The 25,025-nt window shown below is 40.7% G+C and overlaps 1 protein-coding gene and 1 non-coding gene across 5 annotated transcripts in view; both read right to left on the reverse strand.

Moving 5' to 3' along the window:
* Hnrnpr (heterogeneous nuclear ribonucleoprotein R) overlaps nt 1–23,363 on the reverse strand; it is a 36,366-nt gene extending 13,003 nt beyond the window's left edge. The window contains exons 1-7 of one of the 4 annotated variants that reach the window (XM_041652114.1): nt 23,228–23,354; nt 20,011–20,176; nt 17,739–17,857; nt 17,069–17,176; nt 13,812–13,925; nt 2,999–3,175; nt 1,132–1,267 (exon numbers count right to left, since the gene is read on the reverse strand). In XM_041652114.1, the coding sequence (XP_041508048.1) occupies nt 1,132–1,267; nt 2,999–3,175; nt 13,812–13,925; nt 17,069–17,176; nt 17,739–17,857; nt 20,011–20,167 (811 nt within the window). In that variant the 5' untranslated portion in view covers nt 20,168–20,176; nt 23,228–23,354. Of the gene's footprint in view, nt 1–1,131; nt 1,268–2,998; nt 3,176–13,811; nt 13,926–17,068; nt 17,177–17,738; nt 17,858–20,010; nt 20,180–23,227 lie in introns of all 4 variants that reach the window. The other 3 variants (XM_041652113.1, XM_041652116.1, XM_041652115.1) reach the window with 3 other exon arrangements.
* On the reverse strand, nt 15,682–15,810 carry LOC121448949. Its single transcript, XR_005974418.1, has one exon. It is a non-coding gene; the product is annotated as a small nucleolar RNA SNORA8 (small nucleolar RNA).
* Nucleotides 23,364–25,025: the final 1,662 nt, after the last annotated feature.

Genomic DNA, 25,025 nt, shown 5'->3' on the forward strand with positions numbered 1-25,025 from the left:
AAGGTGGAATGCAAGCCGGGCGGTGGTGGCGCACGCCTATAATCCCAGCACTCGGGAGGCAGAGTCAGGCGGATCTCTGTGAGTTCGAGGCCAGCCTGGTCTACAGAGTGAGTTCCAGGACAGGCTCCAAAACCACAGAGAAACCCTGTCTCGAAAAACAAAAACAAAAACAAAAAAAAAAAAAAACAAAAACAAAAACAAATAAAAGGTGGAATGCAGACCAGGCATGGTGGCACACTTCTTGAATTCCACCATTCCAGAGGCAGAGGCAGAGATAGAGGCTGCTAAATCTCTGTAAATTCAGGGCCACCCATGTCTACATAGCCTGCTAAGGCTAGAGACTAGCTCAAAGATAGATAGATAGATAGATAGATAGATAGATAGATAGATAGATAGATAGATAGGAAGGAAGGATAGATATTTTTAAAAAGTGAAATGCTGCCTAAGGAAATGGCTCAGTAGGTTTGAGTACTTGCTGTGAAAGCAAGAGGACCTGAGTTCAAAACTCCAACACCCACATAACAAGTGAAATGGAATAGAAAATAAGATGAATCTTTTGTAATGAATCAAAATACAGTTTTACTCAATTCTTTCATATTATAAAGTCTTCTGTTTTGTTTCTAAGGTAGGGCTTCATATATCCCAGACTATCCTTGGGTTAGTTCTGTTGACAAACTCCTAACGTCCAAGTTCGAGGAATACAAGCATGAACCCCTATGCATGACTGGTTATTTTTATTTAATTATGTGGATCTGTGATGTAAAATGTACTTCTCAACCAACTGCATGAATTGGAATCTTTTAAAAATTAAAAATAGGTCAACAGGAAGAAATGAGAAGTCTCTTCTCCCTAATACTATAACTACTGGAGGAAAAAGCTTTAACTTGAGGACTAGAGATTAAAGGCTATGCCAAAAACCAAGCTTCGACAGAGACAAAATGAAAAGGAAATTAGATGAAATCAAGAATACTTAAGACACAATTAGTCCAACCATTATTAAAGCAGAAAGGAAGCAATTCGGATATGAGTCTTTCTTAGTTTACGGTATTATCTCCTTTGAGGGCAACACTTTATTTATAAATAATACAAGAGATTAACACAAACCAAATTCTATATTCATTTTTGTTTTACCTGTGACTTTACTGAACTCTTCCAGAATGTTTTCTTTAGTCTTATTCTTTGGAATGGATCCAACAAAAAGTCTGTTGTTTGCCACAGAAATGCACACTCCCAAATGTTTACCAGGGCGAATCTCATAGCTGTCACACTGCAAAGAAGAAAAGAACCAGAGACCCCCAAACCACCCACAACTGAGGACAACTGATATTAATCTAAAGAGCCCCACAACTTAAGGTCAAATACTCACCAAGCTCCCTAAAACTTGCAGAGATATGAGTGTGTATTTTAAACTTGTTACAAACTCCAGTTACAGCGTGGTTTTGTAACCTTTACTATTCATCCATATCAAAGGGGCTCAAGGATATTATTCATTTTAACATTGAATATTTTTCTTGGGGAGGGGGGGTGAGACAGGGTTTCTCCATGTAGCCCTGGAAATCACTCTGTAGACCTAAATGCCTCTCTCTACCTCCCAAATGCTAGGATTAAAGGCATGTACCACCACTAGACTAGCTACATATTTCAATTTTATCTACCTGAAAATTCTTTTCCAGAGAATCTCAGAAGGAATACCTAAAACTATTCAGAGTCCTTGGGGATAAAATTAGAATCAAATAAGCAATAGTCAAAGCAATAATATGTAAAAAGGAACAATTAGGCTTATTCAATGCTTAAAAAAACCCTTGAGTTTCACACTGTATACAAACCTCAATTCTAAATAGTTGTAAACTACCAAAATACTTTCAAAACTTTATGAATAAAAATATGTTTTATTTAAACTCACTATAGTGATGGATTATTAAATAAATTTTAGTTTCTTATGTTTTAACATTACTTACCATTAGTTTACTAAAAAAGATGATTTAAAAGTCACCCATAAACTACCAAAAACGAGAAAATAATGACTTGAAATTGTTGCCCGGCGGTGGTGGCGCACGCCTTTAATCCCAGCACTCGGGAGGCAGAGGCAGGCGGATCTCTGTGAGTTCGAGACCAGCCTGGTCTACAAGAGCTAGTTCCAGGACAGGCTCCAAAACCACAGAGAAACCCTGTCTCGAAAAACCAAAAAAAAAAAAAAAAGAAATTGTCTTAATATTAAATAAACAAATTTAAAGAGAAAAATCTACCAGAAAAATTAAAACCCGGGCCAATCCAGGAAAGAACTAATTCAGACCTCACTAATGAAACCAAAGCATTTGATGGATAGGATACAGCTGTGCTAAAAGGACAAGAACTGCTCTAGCCTTTAGCATACGCCCTCAGATGTCTGGAACACTGACACTGTTACTTTAACACACTGATAGAATCACCTTCATACAGTAAGAATACAAGTCACCTGCAAAACTAACTGCTGCTTTAATAAGCACAAATGGGAACAAGCCCTGGATAAAAAGAAAACAGTAAAAGGCTATTACACAGCAAAAGAGGACAGACTTAGAATACAATTTTTTAATGGTATAGCGGGATTGTGACACAAAACAGATTCACACTATTTCCTAAACCAAGTCCTAAAAAAGTCATTGTCATCTAGTTATGTTCTGCAGAACCATCTTAGCCTCCATTATACTTAGCGCCAAGCCTAAAGTCTGACAGCAAGAACTGACATTTTTATCTAAAAGAAAAATCTGAATTAGCTTTATACTAAATAAAAAAAAACTGTTGAGTTTTTTTTATTGCTAAGTTAACTAACCAATCTGTTAGTTAATTTAGAATATTAATCAGGAAGAACAAAGCAAAGATCACATACCAACTCAGTCAAGATAAAGATATTAAAAGCAGAAACTAAAGAAAATGAAACCATGTTAACTGCATATGTTTTTGAACTGAAGTTTATTTTCTCAGACAGTAAGGACTTGGACAGTGGGTATTGATCACATACCAGCTTAACTGCTTCCTGGGCAGCTTCCTTCCCACAGAAGGTGATAAACGCATATCCTCTGTTCTGACCAGAAAGTGGATCCATCATGAGGCGTAGATCCCAGATAGGACCAGCCTTCTCAAAAAGGGGTACCAACTCATCCTCATATAAGTCTCTTGGGATTTTACCTACGAAGACCTGAAATAAAACTTCCTTGTTAGAACCCAACATAAGTATTTCATTTAGAGGCAGAATTTCTGTCTTTTGCTAGGGGATAAAAGCTAAAGTATTTAAGGTAGGAAAAGGATAATTTGAATCTGGCAGTCAGCTTAGAGTAAATATGAACTTTTACTGTAACCTTGAAGTCAGGTAGGTGTGTTGGAACACTCCTTTAATCCCAGCACCGAGAGGCAGAGGCCGGCGGATCTCTGTGAATTAGAGGTTAGCCTGGTCTACAAAGCAAGTTCCAGAACACCCAGCGCTGTTATACAGAAAAACCTTGTCTTGAAAAACGAAAACGAAAATTAAATAAAACAAACACAAAAAAGCCTTAAGGTTATCAACAGAAGTTAAGTCTATAAATAAAATGAAAACTGATAGTTGCAAAAATCTGTACTAATAACTTCAAAGATCTCTGTGAGTTACAGGCCAGCTTGGTCTATACAGTGAGATACAATTTAGAAGAATAAAGAAAGAATAAAGAATAAAGAATAAAGAAAAAGCTAGTCTGTACCTTCTAAAAATACAACAGTCATTTTGTTTGTTTTTTGAAACAACATCGTAACCGACCAGGCTGGCCTTGAACTCACAGAGACCCAACTACCTCTAATTTCCTTGTGCTGGGATTAAAGGCGACCGCCATCCCCCACTAACACTCATCATTTTCATAAATAATAATTTAGTACGAAATTGACCAGGCTTTCATAGAGTTTTCTCAATACTAAAATCGTCATTATTTAAAAAGCAACCTTAATAGTTTCCAAAAACATTCTTGTCTTTGGTCTATTCCTTTATAAGGCAAATTATTTGAAAATGAGGCATCATTATGTTGCCCAGGCCAGCCTCCAACTCCTGTGCTTAAATAACCCTCTTCCTTCAGTCACCTTCCTAAGTACCTACCCTGTTTGGCAAGCACATTTAATTGTAAGGTAAGGAAAAAATTCCTTTTTTACCATTTAAAGAAGTCAAAAAAAAAAAAAGTCATGTTATTCTTTAATTATAAAATTACAAAGCTAAGTTATAAAATAACAAAAACATTAAAGTAAAAATAAGTCAGCATTTACACCAAAAATTTGAAGTTTCTCAAACATCAACATTAAAACAAATTTTTTGTTGTCCTTTTTTTTTTTCCAAGACAGGTTTCTCTGTGTAGCCCTGATTGTCCTGGAACTCTCTTTGTAGGCTAGGCTGGTTTCCAACTTAGAGATCCACCTGCCTCTGCCTCCTGAGTACTGGGTATTAGAGATGTGCATGACATGCCCAGGTCAAAAACTATTTTTTGATGTAACATTTATAAGCCACAAATATGAAACAGTAAACTAATATTTACATGAGAGGCATTTGCTATCTACAAACTCATCTACAGCAATACTTTAAATTCTGAACAATGACCAAAGCATAGATAACAAAGAAACAAGAGTACTCAGAAAGATGTGGAAAGTATCACTGGGGCTGGGTAGATAGCTCAGTGATAGTGTCTCCTTCAAACAAGAAAGGTCCTTGGTTCAATCCCTAGCACTGCAAGTAAGAAAGCAAAAATATTATTATTAATGGTCATGCCTGGCGGCACATCGTTTATTCTTGCCTAGCCCTTAATCACTGCCCAGAGAGACCATTTCTAATAAAAAAAAAAAAAAAAACAACAAAAAATAAAACGGGCTCAGAGGTTAAGAGCATTGCCTGCTCTTCCAAAGGTCCTGAGTTCAATTCCCAACAACACATGGTGGCTCACAACCATCTGTAATGAGGTCTGGTGCCCTCTTCTGGCCTGCAAACACACACACAGACAGAATATTGTATACATAATAAATAAATAAATATTTTTTTAAAAAAAAAGGAAGGAAGGAGGAAGGGAAGGAAGGAAGAAAGGAGGGAGGGAAGAAAGGAAGGAAAAAAGAGCAGCCTAAAGGCTATAGCTGTCAATTTTAGTGAAGGGTGGTGGAAAGTCAGACAATAATGTCAAATTAAGTTAAACCATGCCTAGAAGTTTAAACCTTTTTCTAGATGTGTTGGGCAGAAAAAGAATGTGACTTACATTCTAAGGGAAGCATACTGATAACTGGGTAGAAAATTAAATGTATGAACAAGCTCACTCAGGGTTAACAGGACAATCCTGGCAAGCTATAACTGATGCTTAGTGTAGTAATACATGACTGATTCGAATCTATACTTTTAGTTACTTGGAACAAGTAGTCTAATTAGTGAGCCAACTTCCTCATCTTGCAACCACACATGCAAGGTTCAACTTCTATGATACAGAAAATCCATATTAATTCTTTTCCTAAACAAGCTCTTATATGCTCACTACATAGCTAAGGATGATCTAGAATTCTTGATTCTTTTGCCTCCATCTCCAAAGGGCTGGGATCATATGCCTGTACCATCGTATCTGCCAACTACAAATTCCTTTTCTGTTATATATGTATGAGTGTTTTGTCCACATGGATATCTGCTACTCAAAAAGCCCAAGAAAAGGCGTTTGATTCACTAGAACTGGAGTTACAATAAGCTTCCATGTCATTGGTGGGAGTCAAGTCTGGGTCTTCTCTCTACAAGAGAAGTTCTTTTTTTTTTTTTTTGGTTTTTCGAGACAGGGTTTCTCTGTGGTTTTGGAGCCTGTCCTGGAACTAGCTCTTGTAGACCAGGCTGGTCTCGAACTCACAGAGATCCGCCTGCCTCTGCCTCCCGAGTGCTAGGATTAAAAACGTGCGCCACCACCGCCCGGCTAAGAGAAGTTCTTATTCAGAGTTGTGCACCATCACCACCACCATGCAGCCTTCTTTCTCTTTTTTAAGGCAGGATCTCATGTGTATCAGGGACTAGTCCTCAACTCAATATGCAGAAAAAAACGGCTTTGAACTTTTGATCCTTCTTTTTTTATCCTGGTGTTGTAATTACAAGCATGCACCACGTTTGCTTTATGCACTACTGTGCATTAAACACAAGGTCTCATGCACGCAGCCAAGCACTGCACCAACTGAGAGTTACATTCTCAACCTATTTGAAGGAAGAGAGGATATTAGGAATTAAATGTAGAGCCTCACATATACTAGCCAAGTACCCTATAAGAACTGTATCTCTAACCCATGCTTAGAGCATTTTCTTTTTTATATAATTTAACTTTAGTTATTTGCATTGATGCCAGGGTGTCAGATCCCCTAGAACTAGAGTTACAGACAGCTGTGAGCTGTTGTGTGGGTGCTGAAATTTGAACCTGGGTCCTCTGGAAGAACAGTCACTGCTATTAACCACTGAGCCATTTCTCTAGCCCTTAGAGCATTTTTTTTTTTTTTTTTTGGTTTTTCGAGACAGGGTTTCTCTGTGGTTTTGGAGTCTGTCCTGGAACTAGCTCTTGTAGACCAGGCTGGCCTCGAACTCACAGAGATCCGCCTGCCTCTGCCTCCCGAGTGCTGGGATTAAAGGCGTGCGCCACCACCACCCGGCCCCTTAGAGCATTTTAATGAGCTTATTTATATTTGTGGATTTCAAAAATCATATTGATAGGAGGTTGGAAGTATAGCAAAAAGTAGGGAATGTGGTCTAATTAACATACACAGAATATGGAGGTCACTGCATCGGAGGGAATAGGTTCTAGAAAGCGAAAGCAAGTTTTGCTCTATCTTTCAATTATTATAATGAAATGATGTTTAATAATACTCTGAAATATATACAGCACAGCTACATCAGGTATTTATTTACATTACTTTGTTAACATTTGTGCCATTATTTTTAGAACCAGGTAAGTTTGTTTCACTAATCTAAACTAAAATGAAAATGCATTATTTCAAAAGACACAATTTAGTAGTTGGTTAATAAATCAGACTACAGAAAAGGGTAAGAAAAGCAGGCAATTTACACTCTATTAGGAAAAGTTCAACCTGTGCTGGGCACGAGCCAACTACCCAGTTCGAAGTTTACTACTGCAAAACATTTTCTCCCCATTCATAATGCAAGGCTTTCAAAGTCATATATTTGAAAGTCTCTTAAACCTACAAGCCCGGTAAAAACTTCATTAAGAAAAATGAAGAATGACCCACCTTTTCTTTTGAATCTTTTTAAAAAACAACCAACTAATACAATGGCTATGGGTTGGGACCCTTTCACAGGGGTGGCATATCTGATAGCCTGCAGATCAGATTATTTACATTATGACTAAAGTCTTGATCCTCTGACCTGACCTCCCAAATATTCACCTTGGGATTAGTCATGTGCCATCATAACCTACACTAATATTTGTTTCTGTTTTCTTACAGCCATCATTAAAATTTCTTTGGTTTTAACTGACATCAGTGCTTCAGAATGGTCCAATATTAAAATTAAACTCATTAGATAACACTTTTTATAAGCTACTTCCAGAGGTATGTACTCATTAACAAACTGTTAAGCATTATCCTGAGAATGAGAAATGTACAAGAATGATGGACGTTTCTGCTAGAGTTAAAGGGCATATAGTGCTCCTGAAGAAGACCCAAGTTCAATTCCAAGAACCAACTGCCTATAACTCCAGATCCTGGGGGTGTCTAATACCTAGGACCTCTACACACTGACACACACAAGTAGTACACAAAGACATAGGAAGAAACAAAAAAGGTGCTAGGTATGCCTTGAATCTCAGCACTCAGGAAGAGGAGGCAGATGACTCTCTCTGAGTTCAAGGCCAGCCTGGTCTACAGAGACCTATGGGTCTCTGCCTCCCACTGTGTATTGAGGTGTGGACGTTTTTCAGCAAGCCCAGCTTTCAGACTAATGCTGGCCTCAAGCACGTTACCCACTGAGAGACCCTGACTCAAAAATGTGAAAAGTAGGACTAAAGAGATGGCTCAGCGGTTAACATTGGCTGTTCTTCCAGAGGACCCAGGTTTAATTCCCAGCATCCACATGGCAGCTCACAACTGTCTGGAACCCTAGACCAAAGAGATTCAACACCACCAATACAAAACACCAGTGCACATAAAATAAAAACAATTCCCAGCACCCACACGGCAGCTTATAGCTGTCTATAACTCCAATACCCTCATACACATATACACGCAAGCAAAACACCAATGCACCAAAAATAAATAAAATGAAAAAATAAAAAACAAAAGGTGGAGCCGGGCAGTGGTGGCGCACACCTTTAATCCCAGCACTCGGAAGGCAGAGGCAGGCGGATCTCTGTGAGTTCGAGGCCAGCCTGGTCTACAAGAGCTAGTTCCAGGACAGGAACCAAAAGCTACGGAGAAACCCTGTCTTGAAAAATGAAAAAAAAAAAAAAAAAAAAAAAAAGGTGGAGAGTCAGCGAGATGACTCAGTCCAACAACCTGAGTTCCTGAGTTCAATCTCTGGAATTCACATCAAGGTAAGAGAGAACCAACTCCACATAGTTGTCCTCTGACCACAAGCACACTATGAAATGGAAGCCATGGCACCCAAGCCTCCCCAACAGCACATATACAAACAAATAAAATTTTTAAAATGTAGAGGCCGGACAGATGGCTCAATAGTTACAAGCACTTGGTGTTCTTGCAAAGAACCCAAGTTCAATTCCTGGCCCCTACAACAGAAGCTCACAACGCCTTGCACCTCCAGTTCTAGGAACTGATGCCTCTACACATATGTAAGCACTCTCATACACACAATAAACACATCTTTTTTAAAATATATGGTGGGAAGCAATTGAGAAGGCACCTAGCCTTAACCTCTGGCCTCAACAAGCACACTGAATGGTGTAACACTAAGGACTACTTTCAAACTGTGCTGCTTGCCCTCTTGGAGGTGTTTCAGGAAACCTTAAAAACGAGGAAAATAAGAACCAGTTGAGGACTGGAGAGATGGCTCAGAAGTTAAGAGCACTGATTGCTCTTCCAGAGGTCCTGAGTTCAATTCCCAGCAACCACATGGTGGCTCACAGCCATCTGTAATGAGATCTGGTGCCCTCTTCTGGCCAGCAGGCATACATGGAGGCAGAATGTTGCATACATAATAAATAAATCTTAAAAAAAAAAAAAAAAAGAACCAGTTGATTCCATTTTTAGTCCAGTCATCCTGTAGATGTGTTTATAAGAAAGAAAAAAAAACTGTTTTTGTTTTCCTAGACAGGGTTTCTCTATGGAGCTTTGGAGCCTGTCGTAGAACTCACTGTAGACCAGGCTGGCCTCAGACTCAGAGAGCCACCTGCTTCTGCCTCTTGAGTACTGGAATCTAAGGCATGCGCCAGCACTACTTGGCTTTAGTTTATTTCGGCAAGAAAATTCAAATGCTAAGAACAAACTCTAAGCCACAAACGCTGATGCAGTCTCAGCCACACAACAAATGTGAACACAGCCTGAGGTACGTGAGACCCTTGCTTCAAACAAACCAGCAAAGAAATATTAAAACTAACAGGGAAAAAAATACTACGAGTTCAAAATAAGTGGGTCACAACCTCTCTCTCTGTGATGTTAGGACAGAACCTAAAGCCTTGAACATATAAAGGACTCTATCACTGCCTATTATCTCCTCCCTCTCTCCATTTAGTTTTTTGTTTTTCGAAGCAGATCTATGTAGCCTGACTGGCCTCAAAACCCAAAGTGAGCTACTTTCCTCAAGAGCTGGGATTACAAATGTAAATTGCATCACTAACCACACCAGCCCTAACCCCTTTTTTCCTTCTATTTTGAGGTATGGTTTCGCTAACTGCCCAAACAGGCCTGGAACTTGAGGCTCTCCTGTCTCTAATTCCCAAGTAGCTTGGATTACAGGCTTGAGCCACCAGGCCCAATTAAACCACATTTCTACATTGCTTTGAAAGTACATAAACAAACCAGGTTATGGTGTTGTACACCTTTAATCTCAAGCATTTGTAGGCTGGTGATGGTGGCGCCTGCATTTAATCCCAGCATTTAGGGTGCAGAGGCAGGCGGATCTCTATGAGTTCAAGGCCAGCCTGGTCTATAGAGCGAGTGCCAGGACAGGCTCCAGAGCTACAGAGAAACCCTGTCTCAAAAACCGAGAGCAAGGGGGCTGGAGAGATGGCTCAGTGGTTAAGAGCACTGGTTGCTCTTCCAGAGGTCCTCAGTTCAATTCCCAGCAACCACATGGTGGCTCACAACCATCTGTAATGAGATCTGGTGCCCTCTTCTGGCATGCGGGCATACATGGAGGCACAATGTTGTATACATAAGTAAACTCTTTAAAAAAAAAAAAAAACTGAGAGCAAGATCAAGTGAGCGAGAAAGAGAAAAGAAAGAACTAGCAAAAGATGAAGAATGGGGCTGGGCACAGTAGTGCACACCTCTGACCCCAGCACTTGGGAGGTAGAGGCAGGTGATGGATTTCTGAGTTTGAGGCTAGCCTGGTTTAAATAGTGAGTTTCAGGATAGCTAGGGCTATGTAGAGAGGCCCTGTCTCAAAATAGAGAGAGAGAGATGAAGGGTAGGGGGTGGTGAGAGGCTCAGTGGGTAGAGGCACTTGCTGCAAAAACTGACAACCTGAATTCCATTCCTAGAACCCACATGGTAGAAGAAACAACTCCCACAAGTTGTCCTAATATCTCCACATGTGAACTGTGACATGTGCATACATAAATGTAATCATAATTATTTATGAAAAAGTGAAGGATGAGGCCAGGCAGCAGCTGCTCATGCCTTTAAACCCAAAACTAGGGAGGCAGAGGCAGGCAGATGGATCTGACTAAGATGCTAGCCTGGTCTACAAAGCAAATTCCAGAACAGCCAGGACCACATAGAAAAATGTCCTGAAACCCCCCCACCCCCCCAAAAATGGTAAAGGATGGAAAGAAGCTATTAATGACAGGTCAAGAGAGAAAAAAGACTAAAATATTACTTATTTGTATCCTATGTTTCATTGGTGATTCATGTTTCTATAAAGAACCTACATGGCTCAGAGTCCCAATTCCAACCCTACTGATAATCACATAATTTATTCTTTTATTATATTTATATTGGGGATAAGAGTACACACCAAGACACACATGTTAATGTCAGAAGACAACTTGCAGGAGTTGGTTCTCTCCTTTCATCATGTGTCCTGGGGATCTAACTCAGGTCATTAGATGTGGCAATTAACACCTTAACCCACTGAGTCTTCTTACAAGCCACATTCTATGATTTAAAAACAGCCACAAACTAATAATACATAGATGGTTCTAGTGTTTCTAAACCGAAAAATGCTTAGAATCCCTTTTAATAGTAAACATTAAGAAACAGAATATTAACTATTATAACATGATAATGAATGTCAAAGAACAAAAGGCAATGACCATACTATACTAAGAGAACACAGACCTTAAAATTGATACTGTGAGCCAGGAGGTGGTGGTACACACCTTTAATCCCAGCACTCAGGAGGCAGAGGCAGGCGGATCTGTGAGTTCAAGACCAGCCCGGTGTACAGAGTGAGTTTCAGGACAGACTCCAAAGCTACACAAAGAAACCCTGTCTCGAAAACCTGAAAAAAACCAACCAAACAAACAAATAAATGATACTGTGGCAGTGAAATGGCTCAGCCAGTAGAGGTACTTTCTGCATAAGCCTAGTGACCTAAATCCAGTCCTTAAACCCACATCAGGGTAGAAAGAACCAACTCTACAAACTGTCCTCTAATCTCCACACATACATCTACACATCAAACACACACAAACACCTTTTTTTTTCTTTAAAGTAATGCTAACTACAGTCATCTTTGCTTATCCATTTACAAACAAAAAAATTATCTTTTCTTTAGGTCATCAAAGTTTTAGCTTTTGGGGCTGGAGAGATGGCTCGGCGGTTAAGAGCATTGCCCGCTCTTCCAAAGGTCCTGAGTTCAATTCCCAGCAACCACATGGTAGCTCACAACCATCTGTAATGAGGTGCCCTCTTCTGGTCTGCAAGCATACATGCAGAGAAACGATTGTATACATAATAAATTTAATATATATATATATGTTTTAGCTTTTATGACCATTCAATTTATAATAGCCTAAAGATGCCACTCTCTCCTTAAAAACTGTCCATATGGAAGGCTGAGTAAATTTTTAATTTCTTATGTCTCTAACAGACAACCTAAAACTTAACTCTAATGTCTAACAATGATACTCCCCAAATAATGAGCAGACACCGTGATTATCTAAGAAGTTACCCTTATCCTCCTCACCCCTATCATGCTATTTAAGAAACTTCTACAAACAAGGGAATGTAGCACATGGCTGTAATCCCAGACCCTGAGAGGCTAGACAACAAGTTCAAGTCCAGCCTGGACTGTATGAGGTCCAGCAAATACCTCAGAGGGTTAAGTCACTTGTTTAACAAGCCTGATGATCTGAGTTCAGTCCCCAGAATTGACAGAAGGAACGGGCTCCCAAAAGCAGGTCTCTCTCTGACTTCCATCCTTCACACTCATATCCTACATCATACCCACACCCCAATGAGATTCTATCACACACACACACACACACACACACACACACACACAAAAACCCTTTCATCAAATACTGTGTGCACTGTGTTCCTGGCTCTATGCTAAGTACTAAAAATAGACAATGGAGACATGAAATCCAAAAAAGTCCCTGCTATAATGGGTTATTTTATTGCCTAGTTTCTCCATTTAAAAGATAGGAGAATGCTACAATAAAAAGCACATGGGGAACTAGGGCTATAGGATGTAGGAGGAACCTAATGGGTAGGGTACTTGTCTATTGAACACACAAGAACTCTGGGTTAGATGCTCAGCATTACATAAACCTGGTGTGCAGTAAACTTGTCACCCCAGCACTCCAGCAGTATGAGCAAGAAACTTTCACAAAAGTCAAGAGTTATTTCTTAGCTGGGCAGGGGTGGTACACGCTTTAATCCCAGTACTTGGGAGGCAAAGGCAGACGGATCTCTGTAAGTTCGAGGCCAGCCAAAGAGAAACCCTGTCTCAGAAAATATAAGAGAAAAAAAAGATACCATTTCAAATAAAAGGTCTGAGTCAAGGGCGTAACACAATGGTAGAACACTTGTTCAGAATGCATGAGGCCCCAAACTCAAATTCTTAGCACCACCCCCCCCCCAAAAAAATAAGGCAAAAAAAAAAAAACCGCAGGGGGAGGGAGGGAAATAGGTAGGTAGACAGATAGATGATAGGTAGATAATGGCTTCTCCCTTTAGCAGTAGCTCAAATTCTGTATTTCTTTGTGCACACTTTAATCCCAGCACTCAGGAGGTGGAATGATCTTTGTGAGCTCAAGGCCAGCATAGTCTACAAAGCAAGTTTCAGGACAGTCAAAACTATTACACAGAGAAACTCTATCTCAAAAAAAAACAAAAACAAAAAAGAATTGAGATATCTACACCAAGATTATCCTTGCAACAGGCAGTGGTGGTGCACACCTTTACTCCCAGCACTCTGGTGGCAAAGGCAGGTGGATCTCTGAGTTCGAAGCCAGCCTGGTCTACAGAGTGAGTTCCAGGACATCCAGGGCTACACAGAGAAACCCTGTCTCAAAACACCAAAAAGAAAAAAAAAAGATTAACCTTTGTAACAATGGCACAAAGTGGATATAGACAGCACCAAATATAACACTTTGAAAAGAATAAAGTACTTTACCCCCATCATACACTAGATAATACAGTTAATGCACTGGAAAGAATTTTGGCAAAAGGATAAGACGTACCTCTGTTCCAATTCCAGGTTGCACACCTGAGTACACACTGTCTGGTGGAGGACCACCATACTTCCTTTGTCCTGTGGTTACATCCAGAGTATAACCAGTCCTCTCAAGCAAGGCCTAAACATAATTAATTACACATCTGTTATACTTGAAAATATAAACACACACAAATCAGTATAATAATCTTTTTTAAGTTACTATAGCATCTTATTAAATGTATTTTATGGAGGGTTGGAGAGATGACTCAGTGGGTTAAGAGCACTGGCAGTTCTTTCAGAGGACCTGGGTTCAATTCCCAGAACCCACATGGCAGCTCACAACTCCAGGAGATCTGATACCTTCATACCAATGCACATAAAATAAAGCTAAATAAATTTTTTTAATGTATTTTATGGTGAGATTAAAAGGAGGCACCTGAAAATATAACTTAGTTGATAAAGGTATTTATCTAGCTAGCTTGAAGCCCTGGGTTCTATCCCCAGTATCACGTAAAAACCTAGGATGGGGCCTGGCTATAGTAATGCATGCCTTTAATCCAAGCACTCAGGATGCAGAGAAGCAGATGGATCTCTACAGAGAGAGTTCTAGGACTGTCAGAGCTACACAGAGATGCTATGTCTCAAATAAAAGCAAAAAGCAAGCATAGATTAGCAATTAAAAGAGTTTACTGGTCTTACAGAGGATCATAGATTAGTTCCCAGCAATCTTGTGAACTATCTCATAATAAACTAACTGTAACTCCAGGTCCAGAGGCCCAATACCCTCTTCTGGCCTCCACGGGCACTGTAGTCATGTGCACAAACCTATACTCAAACACACACGTATACATATAATTAAAAACAACACTAAAATATCTAAAGGGGGTGGCCGGAGATAAGGCTCTGAAATAAAAAGCATCTACGGCTCTTGCAGAAGACCTAAGTTTGATTCCCAGCACACAAATGGAGGCTCATAACTGTCCTTAACTCCAGTTCCATTTATTTGTTGCATATTCTTACTATAACAAAGTCCAGAAAAACTGGAAATTCTCAAAGTATACCCTAAATCTGGCAACTACCAAATATAGTCAGATTTCAAAAGAAGAAACCTTATTATTTCTTGATTATCGTCCCATTTTATTAACAGTTATGTCATAGAAAATATGCCCTTGTCCTCAAAAAGCATGCACTATAGGTAGCATTCATATGAAAGACATATAGAGCATCTTTTGCTGGCAAATGAAATATGCAATCTACCAAGAAAGAGAAGAGTTTTGCATGTTAAGTTTCTAATTATACAAAGCAACACCAGATTTACGTGTATTAGGTTTAGTTAACCCTAAGATTCCACAGGGATGGACGTCTTGGATCTTTCATTTTTCTACCTTTGATTCAAAGCTTTTAAAAACAAATATACATGTAATATCAAATACAACCAAGTATACATATTATACAAATAACATACAAATTAGCAATTGTACTGGTTGGATTGTCAACTTGATACAACCTAGACATATCTAGGAAGGACTCTTAATTAATAAAAACTCCATAAAACTGCCTGGCAAGTCTATGGGGTATATTCTTAATTAACGATTGATATAGGAGGGCTCAACACACGAAGGCAATGCCATCCCTAGACAGGTGGTCCCAGGATGTATAAAAAAGCAAAATGGGCAAACTATGGGAAGGAAGGCAGTAAGTAAGGTTCTTCAACAGACTCTGCATCAGTTCCTGCCTCCAGGTTCCTGCCTTGAGTTTCTGCTCTGACTTTCCTCAGTGATGGACTGTGATGGAATAAACATTTTCCTTCCCAAATTGCTTTTGGTCATAGTATTATCACAACAATAGATACTCTTAACTAAGACAAAATATACACAAATTATTTCTCTTTTTTTAACTGTATCATTAGAAATACCAGGTTTATCTTGCACAAAGCCAGGAAACCAACGATGCCAGACAGTGAATTTCTATTGTACTGTCTTTTGAACTACACATACTATTTCCATAGTATACCTATCACTAAAGGCAAATAGACAGCCAATCAGCTAGTTAGTAAATGCAAATTGTTGAACTACTACCTCAAACCAGAATTGAAGGCGGTTAAAGAAAGGCCTTAATTAGGAATGAAGAAAAAGAGACACATACAGAGAGAGAGAGAGAGAGAGAGAGACAGAGAGACAGAGAGAGAGAGAGACAGAGGGGGGGGGGGCCTTCAGCAAAACAGAGGGGTACTCCGGAAGTAAAAATCTTTAAAGGCGCTGGGCGATGGTGGCGCACACCTTTAATCCCAGCACTCAGGAGGCAGAGGCAGGCGGATCTCTGTGAGTTAGAAACCAGCCTGGTCTACAGAGCTAGTTCCAGGACAGGCTCCAAAGCCACAGAGAAACCCTGTCTTGAAAAAAAAAAAAAAATCTTTAAAGGCTGGGATCTTTGAGTCGTTAAGGGGTCAACCAGAGTTTTTATACAGTAGTTTGAATTTTTTTTTTTTTTGGTTTTTCAGGACAGGGTTTCTCTGTAGCTTTGGAGCCTGTCCTGGAGCTAGCTCTTGTAGACCAGGCTAGCTGGCATTAGTTTGAAATTTTTAAAGGAATGCAACTAGGTCACTTTACAAATGGTGAGGATAAAAGTGTAAAGGCACATTACAAAGTTAGGTATATCTAAACATAAGCCACCATAACAAACAACTCCAACATTCAATACCATTCAAATTAAATCTGGTAGTCCAGCCCAGGATCAAGCACTTGCTTAGCATGTGTGAAGCACTGGATCAGATCCCCAAGGCTGGGGCTGGGGGCAATCTCTACAAAACAATACCCATTTACTAGGTCTTTCAAGAAAAGCCTATTTGTCTTTCAAAGCAGTTTATCTAAATATTAATGATTGGAGAGGGTGGACACTTTACATATGAATTCACTTAATCTCCACTACTCCAGGAGGTAAGCACAACCATTACCATTTATAAATAAACTGAGGTCAGGGAAAATTTAAAGTTAGTATACAACAGTTTTTCCCAAGGGAAAAAGTCCCAGACTTGCTCAGTTCAGGCCTTTCACTTCAACACTCAGGAGGCTGAGGCAGGATCTCCATGAATTTGGGACCAGCCTGGGATACACAGTGAGTACCATGCCAGCTTGAGCTGCATAATGGGACCCTGTAGCAAACAAACAAAATATAAACAGTGCATATAAAGAAAGTAAAAGCATGCATCTATGTCAGACGAAGGAAGGGCCTGAATTAGAGCTTTTGCACCAATACTGTAGCCCCTGCCCCAGTCGTGTTTACCTTGATCTTTGCCTCATCGGGCCCTTTTGTGGACTCCTGCACCTTGCTGCCCTGTTTCTCTCTCTGCCTGTAGGTCTTCATAACTCCACATAAAAATGCACTTTTGTTCTAAAACATGCAAGCAATCCAAAAGGAAGAATTACCAGGAATCTCTGAAGGGTCAAATACACAATGAAATTTCATTTTCATTCCATTCATTCAACAGATATTTTTATGGTAGTCACTATGTACCAGAGACAGGAACAGACAGCCTCAGGGAGCTTACCTTCAAAACTGGAGGGGGGAAAAACGTGTTCCATTTATTAATATTTAATTGAAGCTGGACTATCTTTCCAAGATGTCTAAAAGTATTTCTCACACAAAAATAGATCAAATAACCCAAAGAATATTTTTAATGTAAGTAATTCAAACTTATAAATCTTAATAACAATAATCAAACCATGGGTTAAGCTTTTGAAGGAACTTACTGTATAAAAAGGTGGAGAAGACTTTTGCTTTGTGCTTATGCTTCAGTAACTCTGACACAGATCTTTTTTCCCTTAAGTTTTTCAAAGGAGAGATAGTCATACACACAAAAAGACCATTTCCCCACAGGCAAAAACAGGACTGTCACAGTTCAAAAGCTGCAGACTATTAACTGCTCAGAGGCATTTGCTAGTACTGACCTTACCTGAACATGAGATAAGTCACTTTCCTTGAACTGCTGTAGTACAGACAGAGCTCCTTCTTCATTAAACTCCCTGAGAGCATCAATTGCTCTTTCATCAAGATCGACATAAGCTACCAACCCTAAAAATCAAATTGAAAAGGGTTAACATTATTGCAAAGAGGCAAGCTAAACTGTCCTAGAGAGAGCTGTTACATTCATTTCTTACAAACTACATTCTCATTTAACTATATGCATATATATAGTTATACAAATAAGATGTAGAAAGTACAAAAATCAAACATAAAATGTCAACTATAAGCATGAATTTTAACTAAAACAACAAAAAATCTCAAGATCCTAAAATGTTTCCAACTTTCCAAATAGCAGTAAGTTCTGAAAGTCTGATGCACATACTGCACTAAAGATGAACCATTCATTTAAGAAATTCTGGTTTATATTAGAGTGGCAAGAATACACTGTATTTCTTAAAAAATATTCAAATCACAGGTTGTTTTAATTGTTCACCACGGAAGAGGTAGGAAAAAATAGGAGAACCAATTTTACTTAATTCTTTCCACTCCAAAAAGTGTCAAAGGTTTTCCCTCCTTAGCACCAATGATAAATTAAAATGTATTTATCCAAGCATCTATTTTGCTGCAGTCAGAATGTGGAAAGGCATAATTTTCAATGATTCTACAAATGCAAGTGCAGCTTGCTAAATCAGCTCTGAATGTCGTATTTATGGCAGTCTTTTTCTCTTCTGAAATAACAAGCCAAGACTTAAAAGATGCTGTGGCATTCACAACACTGTCAATAATGACCATTTCTTTCAAATGTCAGTAAAAATGTTAGATTTTTAAATAAAGTATGCAGAATATATATGTGCTGCATTCTATATATGTAGTCTCCTTAACTCAAACAGAATATCTATGTTAAAAATAACTTAATACATAAGGCACCTTTTCAGAATTGATCCAATGTAAAATAGAAATATTTGACAGATTAACAGCCCCTTCCCCAAGTCCATATGAACCAACACCAAAAGTGATCCTATTCTGGAAAAGCCAAAAAGAACTTTATTTCATACAGTAAATAAATTGAAAATAAACGTGATGCCACTTGCAAAGTTATTGATTAAAAACGTTGCCATGTCACGTTTTAAAAGCTCAAAATGAGCATGGCTAAGTGACTTACTTGAATATTTCATACCACCACCCAAAGCCACAACTCAGGACAATCATCAATCCATCCTGTCAATACAATCCTACACCCAAACCATCAGCCTCTTAGCAGTAACAAAACACTATACAGGGAGCATCTCTAAGCAGATCACTGCCAGTTCTCTAAGGCAGAATGTCACAGAAAGTTCCTGAGAACTGGTTTTCAAGTGGGACCATCACTCAGGAGTCATTTTTATAAGCCATTTTAGTATCTAAAATTAAATCTCAACTGTGAGATTTAAAATATTTTAAGAAAAAAAGCACAGCTATTTGTCTACTGTATTTGAAACTTATGTCTAAGAGAAACAATTCAATCCTCTCTCCTGATCTGAATAGGCACACAAACACAGAGGAAGAAAGTTTCCATCTATGGCCCCAAAGGAGGACACATTTATTTACGAACACCATTCCCTAAGGGTAAATATTTCTCTCCCTCTTTAAAACTTCAAACCACTTACAACCAACCAAATTAAGATGTTCAAATTTGCTTAAGCACTTGAGCATGGGACTTACACATTAAGAAAAAAAAACAAAAACAAAAAACAGCTGTTACAAACCAAACACTTCCAAATTACTGAGAGATGTGAATTTCTGTCTATTAGAAACTAGACAGGCCACAAACTCTCAAGGAGTCTGACATATTATCGTTTCAGACAGTACAGTCTAACTATTCTTCTTACTATGCCACCTAATCAGACCTAAGCTGATTTAACAGTCACTTTTAAAAAGCTAAAAGCAGAAAAGTAAAAGCAAAATGATGACTGATTTAGGTTAAGGGGGAAATGCAAAATTTGGTATGCTGAAACATACATTTTAATTGGTAGTAAATCTAAGACAAATTGATGTTCTGTTCTGAAACAACTAAGACTGCATATTCAACACTAAGAAGGCTTCAAAATAATAAAATAGGAATATCAAAGTCAAACCCAATATGCCCTCAATGAAGGGAAAGTATATTCAGCTCTACACAGATCAGAAACAGTAAGCATTATTTAACCTTAAAAATCTGTAAAATTCAACGTGGTTTGCCCTCACTTTCATAACCAGTCAGAAACAAGAAATGCATATTATACCTGTCTGAAATATTTCATCAAGTCTTTCTGCCACCTTCTGTGGGAGGCCTGCCTCTATCAGTGTCTTGTAGTGTTCTGTGTGAGTTACACTGGAAGTATCCATTGGTTCTTCCTCTTCTTTTAACTGTACCGCATTACCATTCACCTGATTAGCCATTTTATTATGCTGCTGGAAAAAATTCAGGAGCTATATTACATTAAGCCAGAAATAACTAGTTTGTAGGACAATGCATGACTTATCTGAACTAATTTGTACACATGCTGCTAATAACAACTATCCAGAATATCTTATGCCTTTTGTGAGCATCTGATCTAAATTTTCAATAATAATCTTGTGAAACTATAGAAAACGTACATGGAAGTGTTAGATTCTTAAGCAACTTCATGTACTCTGGGTTAAAAGGGCTTGAATTTACTGAAAGTTACAATTGCTGAGTAACAAAAGCAGCCATTGTGTTCTGGGGAGCAGATCAACAAACCACCACAAAATCCTAAAAGCCCCTCAGCTTATAGATTTCTAAAGTTTGGTTTAAAGCAGAATGAATACCCACACATCACTTAGTCAAGGTTTAAGAACTTTCCATTTTTCCTAGCTCTGCTTCAGAAACAACATAGCTATGAAATAAATCCATGTTGTATCTAGTTCAACGAGCTGGTGGCTTGGATTCTCTCCACCTAACTTAAAAAAAAAAAAACAAAAACACAACTTTCACATTAATTTTGTTCTAAGATTAATTTGCTATTCCCATTCACAGATTTAAAAGAAAAAATGACCAACTTTAAAAGCTAAGCCATTGTTTAAAGTCTACATAAAAATAAGTTGAGGTTGCTTTTTGCTTTAAAAAAATAAGAAGTATAAACTGAATTTTTCTTGCCAGTGAAAGAAAGCTGCAAAAAATGCTGAATGGACAACTTCCAAAAAACTTCACAAACACTATCTGCTTGGCATAAACTTCAGCCAGATTTCTCAGATTAGCCTACCAAAATCATTTTGTATGTTCAGCCTGTATATAATGCTGAAATGGACTAATTCCCTGAAGAGAGAGTAAATAATCACAAAAGCATACAAGGCCAGTCTATACTACCTCAGAGTCAGGGAATTTAAGTGTTTGTTTGCGTTGAAATTATAATGTGATGAAGATAACTGGTGGCACAATAAAGATATTGCAGAACATACTGAAATAAAGGCATGATGATGGTGGGTCTCAAGAAAATGCCTACTTTTCTTAAAGAAACTCAAGATAGACAGCTAAGAAGAAAATACAAGTCACCTAAAAGCACTAACTCCTAAAATAACCAATCACTTCCAGATTACTCATCAAACACTATGCAAATGCGCCAGGTGATGTTTTTTGATGTAAAACAACTCTTCGCTAGAACGTCCACTGGTATTTAGTTGAAGTTAATGAGAGGAGAAAGCCGAAGAGGGCAGGGAGGCAACAGCAGGAAGGAAAATGTGAACGGTGTTACTGAGAATGACCTGAACTGCATGACTTCCCAGCATCACGAAACTCTCTCTACAGAGACGCCGACTGTAGTCAAAGTCTGAATAGATAAACGTATCTCAAGGAAAGCCTCAGATTCTGATTAACTAGCAAAAAATGGAAACATCCAAAACTGGCGGCACAAGAAACTATTGGCACATAAGATGAGCATACTTACTGATTAATACAACCTAGTCCTCTCAGAAGTATTCTAAAATCCCCAATCTTTTTGTTGTGTTTTCCCATCCCCTCCCAAACACTACAGTAAGACCACCACAACTCAAAAGTTCTACCACAAGCCCATCACAGCACTGCACCTGTGAATACTAGGTTACAGGAGAAGCAAATTAACGGAGAAGTTCAATGAGTATCTGTTAAGGTGAAGTGTTTCTTTTTTAAAGTATGCGTGAAGCAAAATGACAAGTTATATTTTAAGCACAAGACAGTTATGACTATCACCGATATTGAAATTGTTTTAAAATTTCCATTTTGTCAACTTTAACCCAAAAAAAGTAAAATTGACTTCAGAAAATAAAACCTTCAGAACAAGACAAAAAGAAAACCTCAAGCCGAATACAAAGTGCTCATTTAAAAGACTTTTATATTATGAGACCATTTAAAACTCATATCAATGCAACACAATGCCACACAGCCAAACCATATTTCTGGATGCAGCAAATATACTAACGTAACTGGAATCTTTGACCTAAACTTTTTTTTTTTGAAAAAAAAATAAAGCCATTTAAAGTAGGATTTATAAGGGCCACTGGGAGACTTGGGAAGTCAATACTAGCTCCTCCCTGACTTCTGGCGAGCATCTCTAAGCAAAATGTAAAGAGAAGGGCTTTAAAAGAACCAACGAAGGCTAACCGTTATCTCAAAGCTCGGTAGTGTCAAGCCCTTAATCACTACCACTGATTCCAAGGGCAGGAGGAAAAAGTATTCTCAAGCCGGTTAACAAGAAAGGACTGGCCCTTTCAAGAACCCCTGGGCTGTCGTCTTGAAATTCTGGCCACATGGTCACTACCGTGTAAGAAAAAGAAGCGCTTTTTCAATCTGGAGCGCCTAGGACATTTTCAGAATTACCTAGCTCAGGCGCCGCTCGAAACCAAGTGTCACGGCCTCTAGTAGTCATTTTTTCCTTCAAATCTAGGCTCCAAGCATGCAGGACGGGGATCGGGTAGGAGGCACCCCCCCATACCTCGGCCCCTCCGCTCCGACTCCCACAAAAGTTTTGCTCCCCGCTCAGGTAACCCTGGGATTTGCACCCCGCCCTCGGCTCACCCCACCCCCTCGGGCGCGACCCGGTTCTCAACACACCCCACTTGATGCCCGGCGAGATGCGGGCCAGGCCCGATTGCGGGCCTATGGGGAGAGCGCTAGGGTCAAGAAAATGCCTGAAATCCTAACCCGGCCGGGCCGCCGAGAGCGGCGGGCGGAGGCGGGAAAAGCACCGCGAGACCGGCAGGCCGCGCGGAGGACAGCGGACCGAGGGACCGGGCACCGGAGGGGCTGAGGGTGATGAGCGAGAGAGGAAGCGCCGCGGCAGGACTCGGGCCCACGGCTGCGCGGTCGGCCCGAGCAGAAGCCGCCCCCGGCCCATCCCCACCCCCACCCTCGGGCCTCGGAGCAAAGACCCAAACTGCAGACCAGGTCGCCGAGCCCGGGCCCGGCCGAGTCCGGTCAAACCGGGACTCCCGGCCCCTCCCCCCACGGGCCGGCGCGAGACTCACCAGGGCAGAGCGGGGGGCCGGCGTCCGGGCCCGTGAGAATCAGCGCGAGGCGCTTTGAAAACGACTAGAAATGGCGCGCGCGCCACCCCCTCCCCCCCCTCATGGACCGAGACGCGATCCCGGCAGCACGCGGGGTTTCCCGGAACTACATCCAGGGACTCCGTGCGGCCGAGCAATCAGCTCTGGAGGTTGCGTGACAGGCAGTTCAGCGGGCCAATAAGAGAGAGGGAGAGCGGCCCCCATGCCGGTGGCTCCGCGAGCCAATCGGCGTGGCCGTCGGGCTGAGCCAATGAGGGTTCTCAGCGCCACTGGCTGAGGCGCCTCCGGGGCGGGGGCATGCACACAAAGGGGTCTGTTGGTGGGAGCCCCTGGTAGTGGCGAGGCTGCGGGGCTGCAGGCCTTGCGTGGCCGAAGCTCCTCCCACTTCGTCTAGCACGGTTACGAGGCCGAAAATCTAGGCCTCGGGCCGCGTGGCCGCCTCCGGAGCCCCGCCCCCTCGGGTCCTTGCGGCCACGCTCTGCAATGGCGCTGCTGCCCGGCGCGGGAGTTGCTTATCCCCCAATCTTCCCTCACGCCTTGCTGGCAGAGCGGATAGCGGAGGTCCCAAACACACCCTTTTCCACGCTCGGCTCCGTCGCTAGATCACTTTGGCTCCAGTTGAAACACAACTGAAGGATGACTTGAATCGTTTGGCTGGAGATTTTTCGGTAGAAAAGCATCCCTTGGAACGATCGGGAAAAGTGCTTGTTTCCCTCCCTGGCTCCTTTCCACACAGAATAAAGTGGATCTGACTCAAGAGCCTTGTTAACAGAAGTCAAGGACTCCAGAGTTTGGAGCATAGAGTAGGTGGGACACTGGATCTACCAGGAGGCAAAGCGTTCGTTTCCCCAAAGAGACTAATTCCTGTTATTCATAAACCTCTCACCTGTCACTCCTATCCCAAACCCAACTGCCAATTCAGTGAGGGTCAAGGGATCTGCTTCCAAATGTATCTGGAAATGAAGTTCCTCAAACCCAATAAACCAAATTGTTCATCGAGCCCTGCGTTTTTTAATGTACGTCTGAAAGAATGCACGTGTGGAGGACTTGATGGCCTCTGTGACAGTGTTGAGAGGTGGGGCCTTTAATGGGAGGTGTTTCAGGCACTAGGACTCCACCCTCAGTGGGTTAATGCTGACTGTGGAAGGCCTTCAGGCTGTGAGCTTGATATCTGACTCTCGTTTTCTCTACGTCTTTGAGCCAAGTGTACTCTGAGTTCAAGGCCAAAGTGAGTTTCAGAACAGCACAGCCTGCCGGGCGGTGGTGGCGCACGCCTTTAATCCCAGCACTCGGGAGGCAGAGGCAGGCGGATCTCTGTGAGTTCGAGACCAGCCTGGTCTACAAGAGCTAGTTCCAGGACAGGCTCCAAAACCACAGAGAAACCCTGTCTCGAAAAACCAGAACAGCACAGCCAGGACCGTTACACAGAAAAACCCACAAAAGAGGGGTCTGATGCTATCCCAGACCCTCAATTATTTCTCTTGACCAGATCCCAACATAACAGCCATGGAGGCACAAAGGGGTGGGGAGGGGAGAAGACACGACTCAATTATAAAGAAAGGAGCAACAACCTTTGTTAGGTTAGCGACAGACAGCCTGCCTGGCAGGATATGTGACCCATCTCAGGTGTGGCCTATGGCTTGATGGCTTGGCTGCCATGCCATACAGAAATAGGCCTACAACTGACTTTGAATCTGTGCACCTTTGCTGTAATCCCAGTGCTGAATAGGGCTGAGAATCACAGGGATTGTCTCAAGGG

This window comes from Microtus oregoni, unplaced genomic scaffold (genome assembly GCF_018167655.1).
Source record: "Microtus oregoni isolate MIOR12 unplaced genomic scaffold, Mior012 000005F_ref0000423, whole genome shotgun sequence".
Lineage (NCBI taxonomy): Eukaryota > Metazoa > Chordata > Mammalia > Rodentia > Cricetidae > Microtus > Microtus oregoni.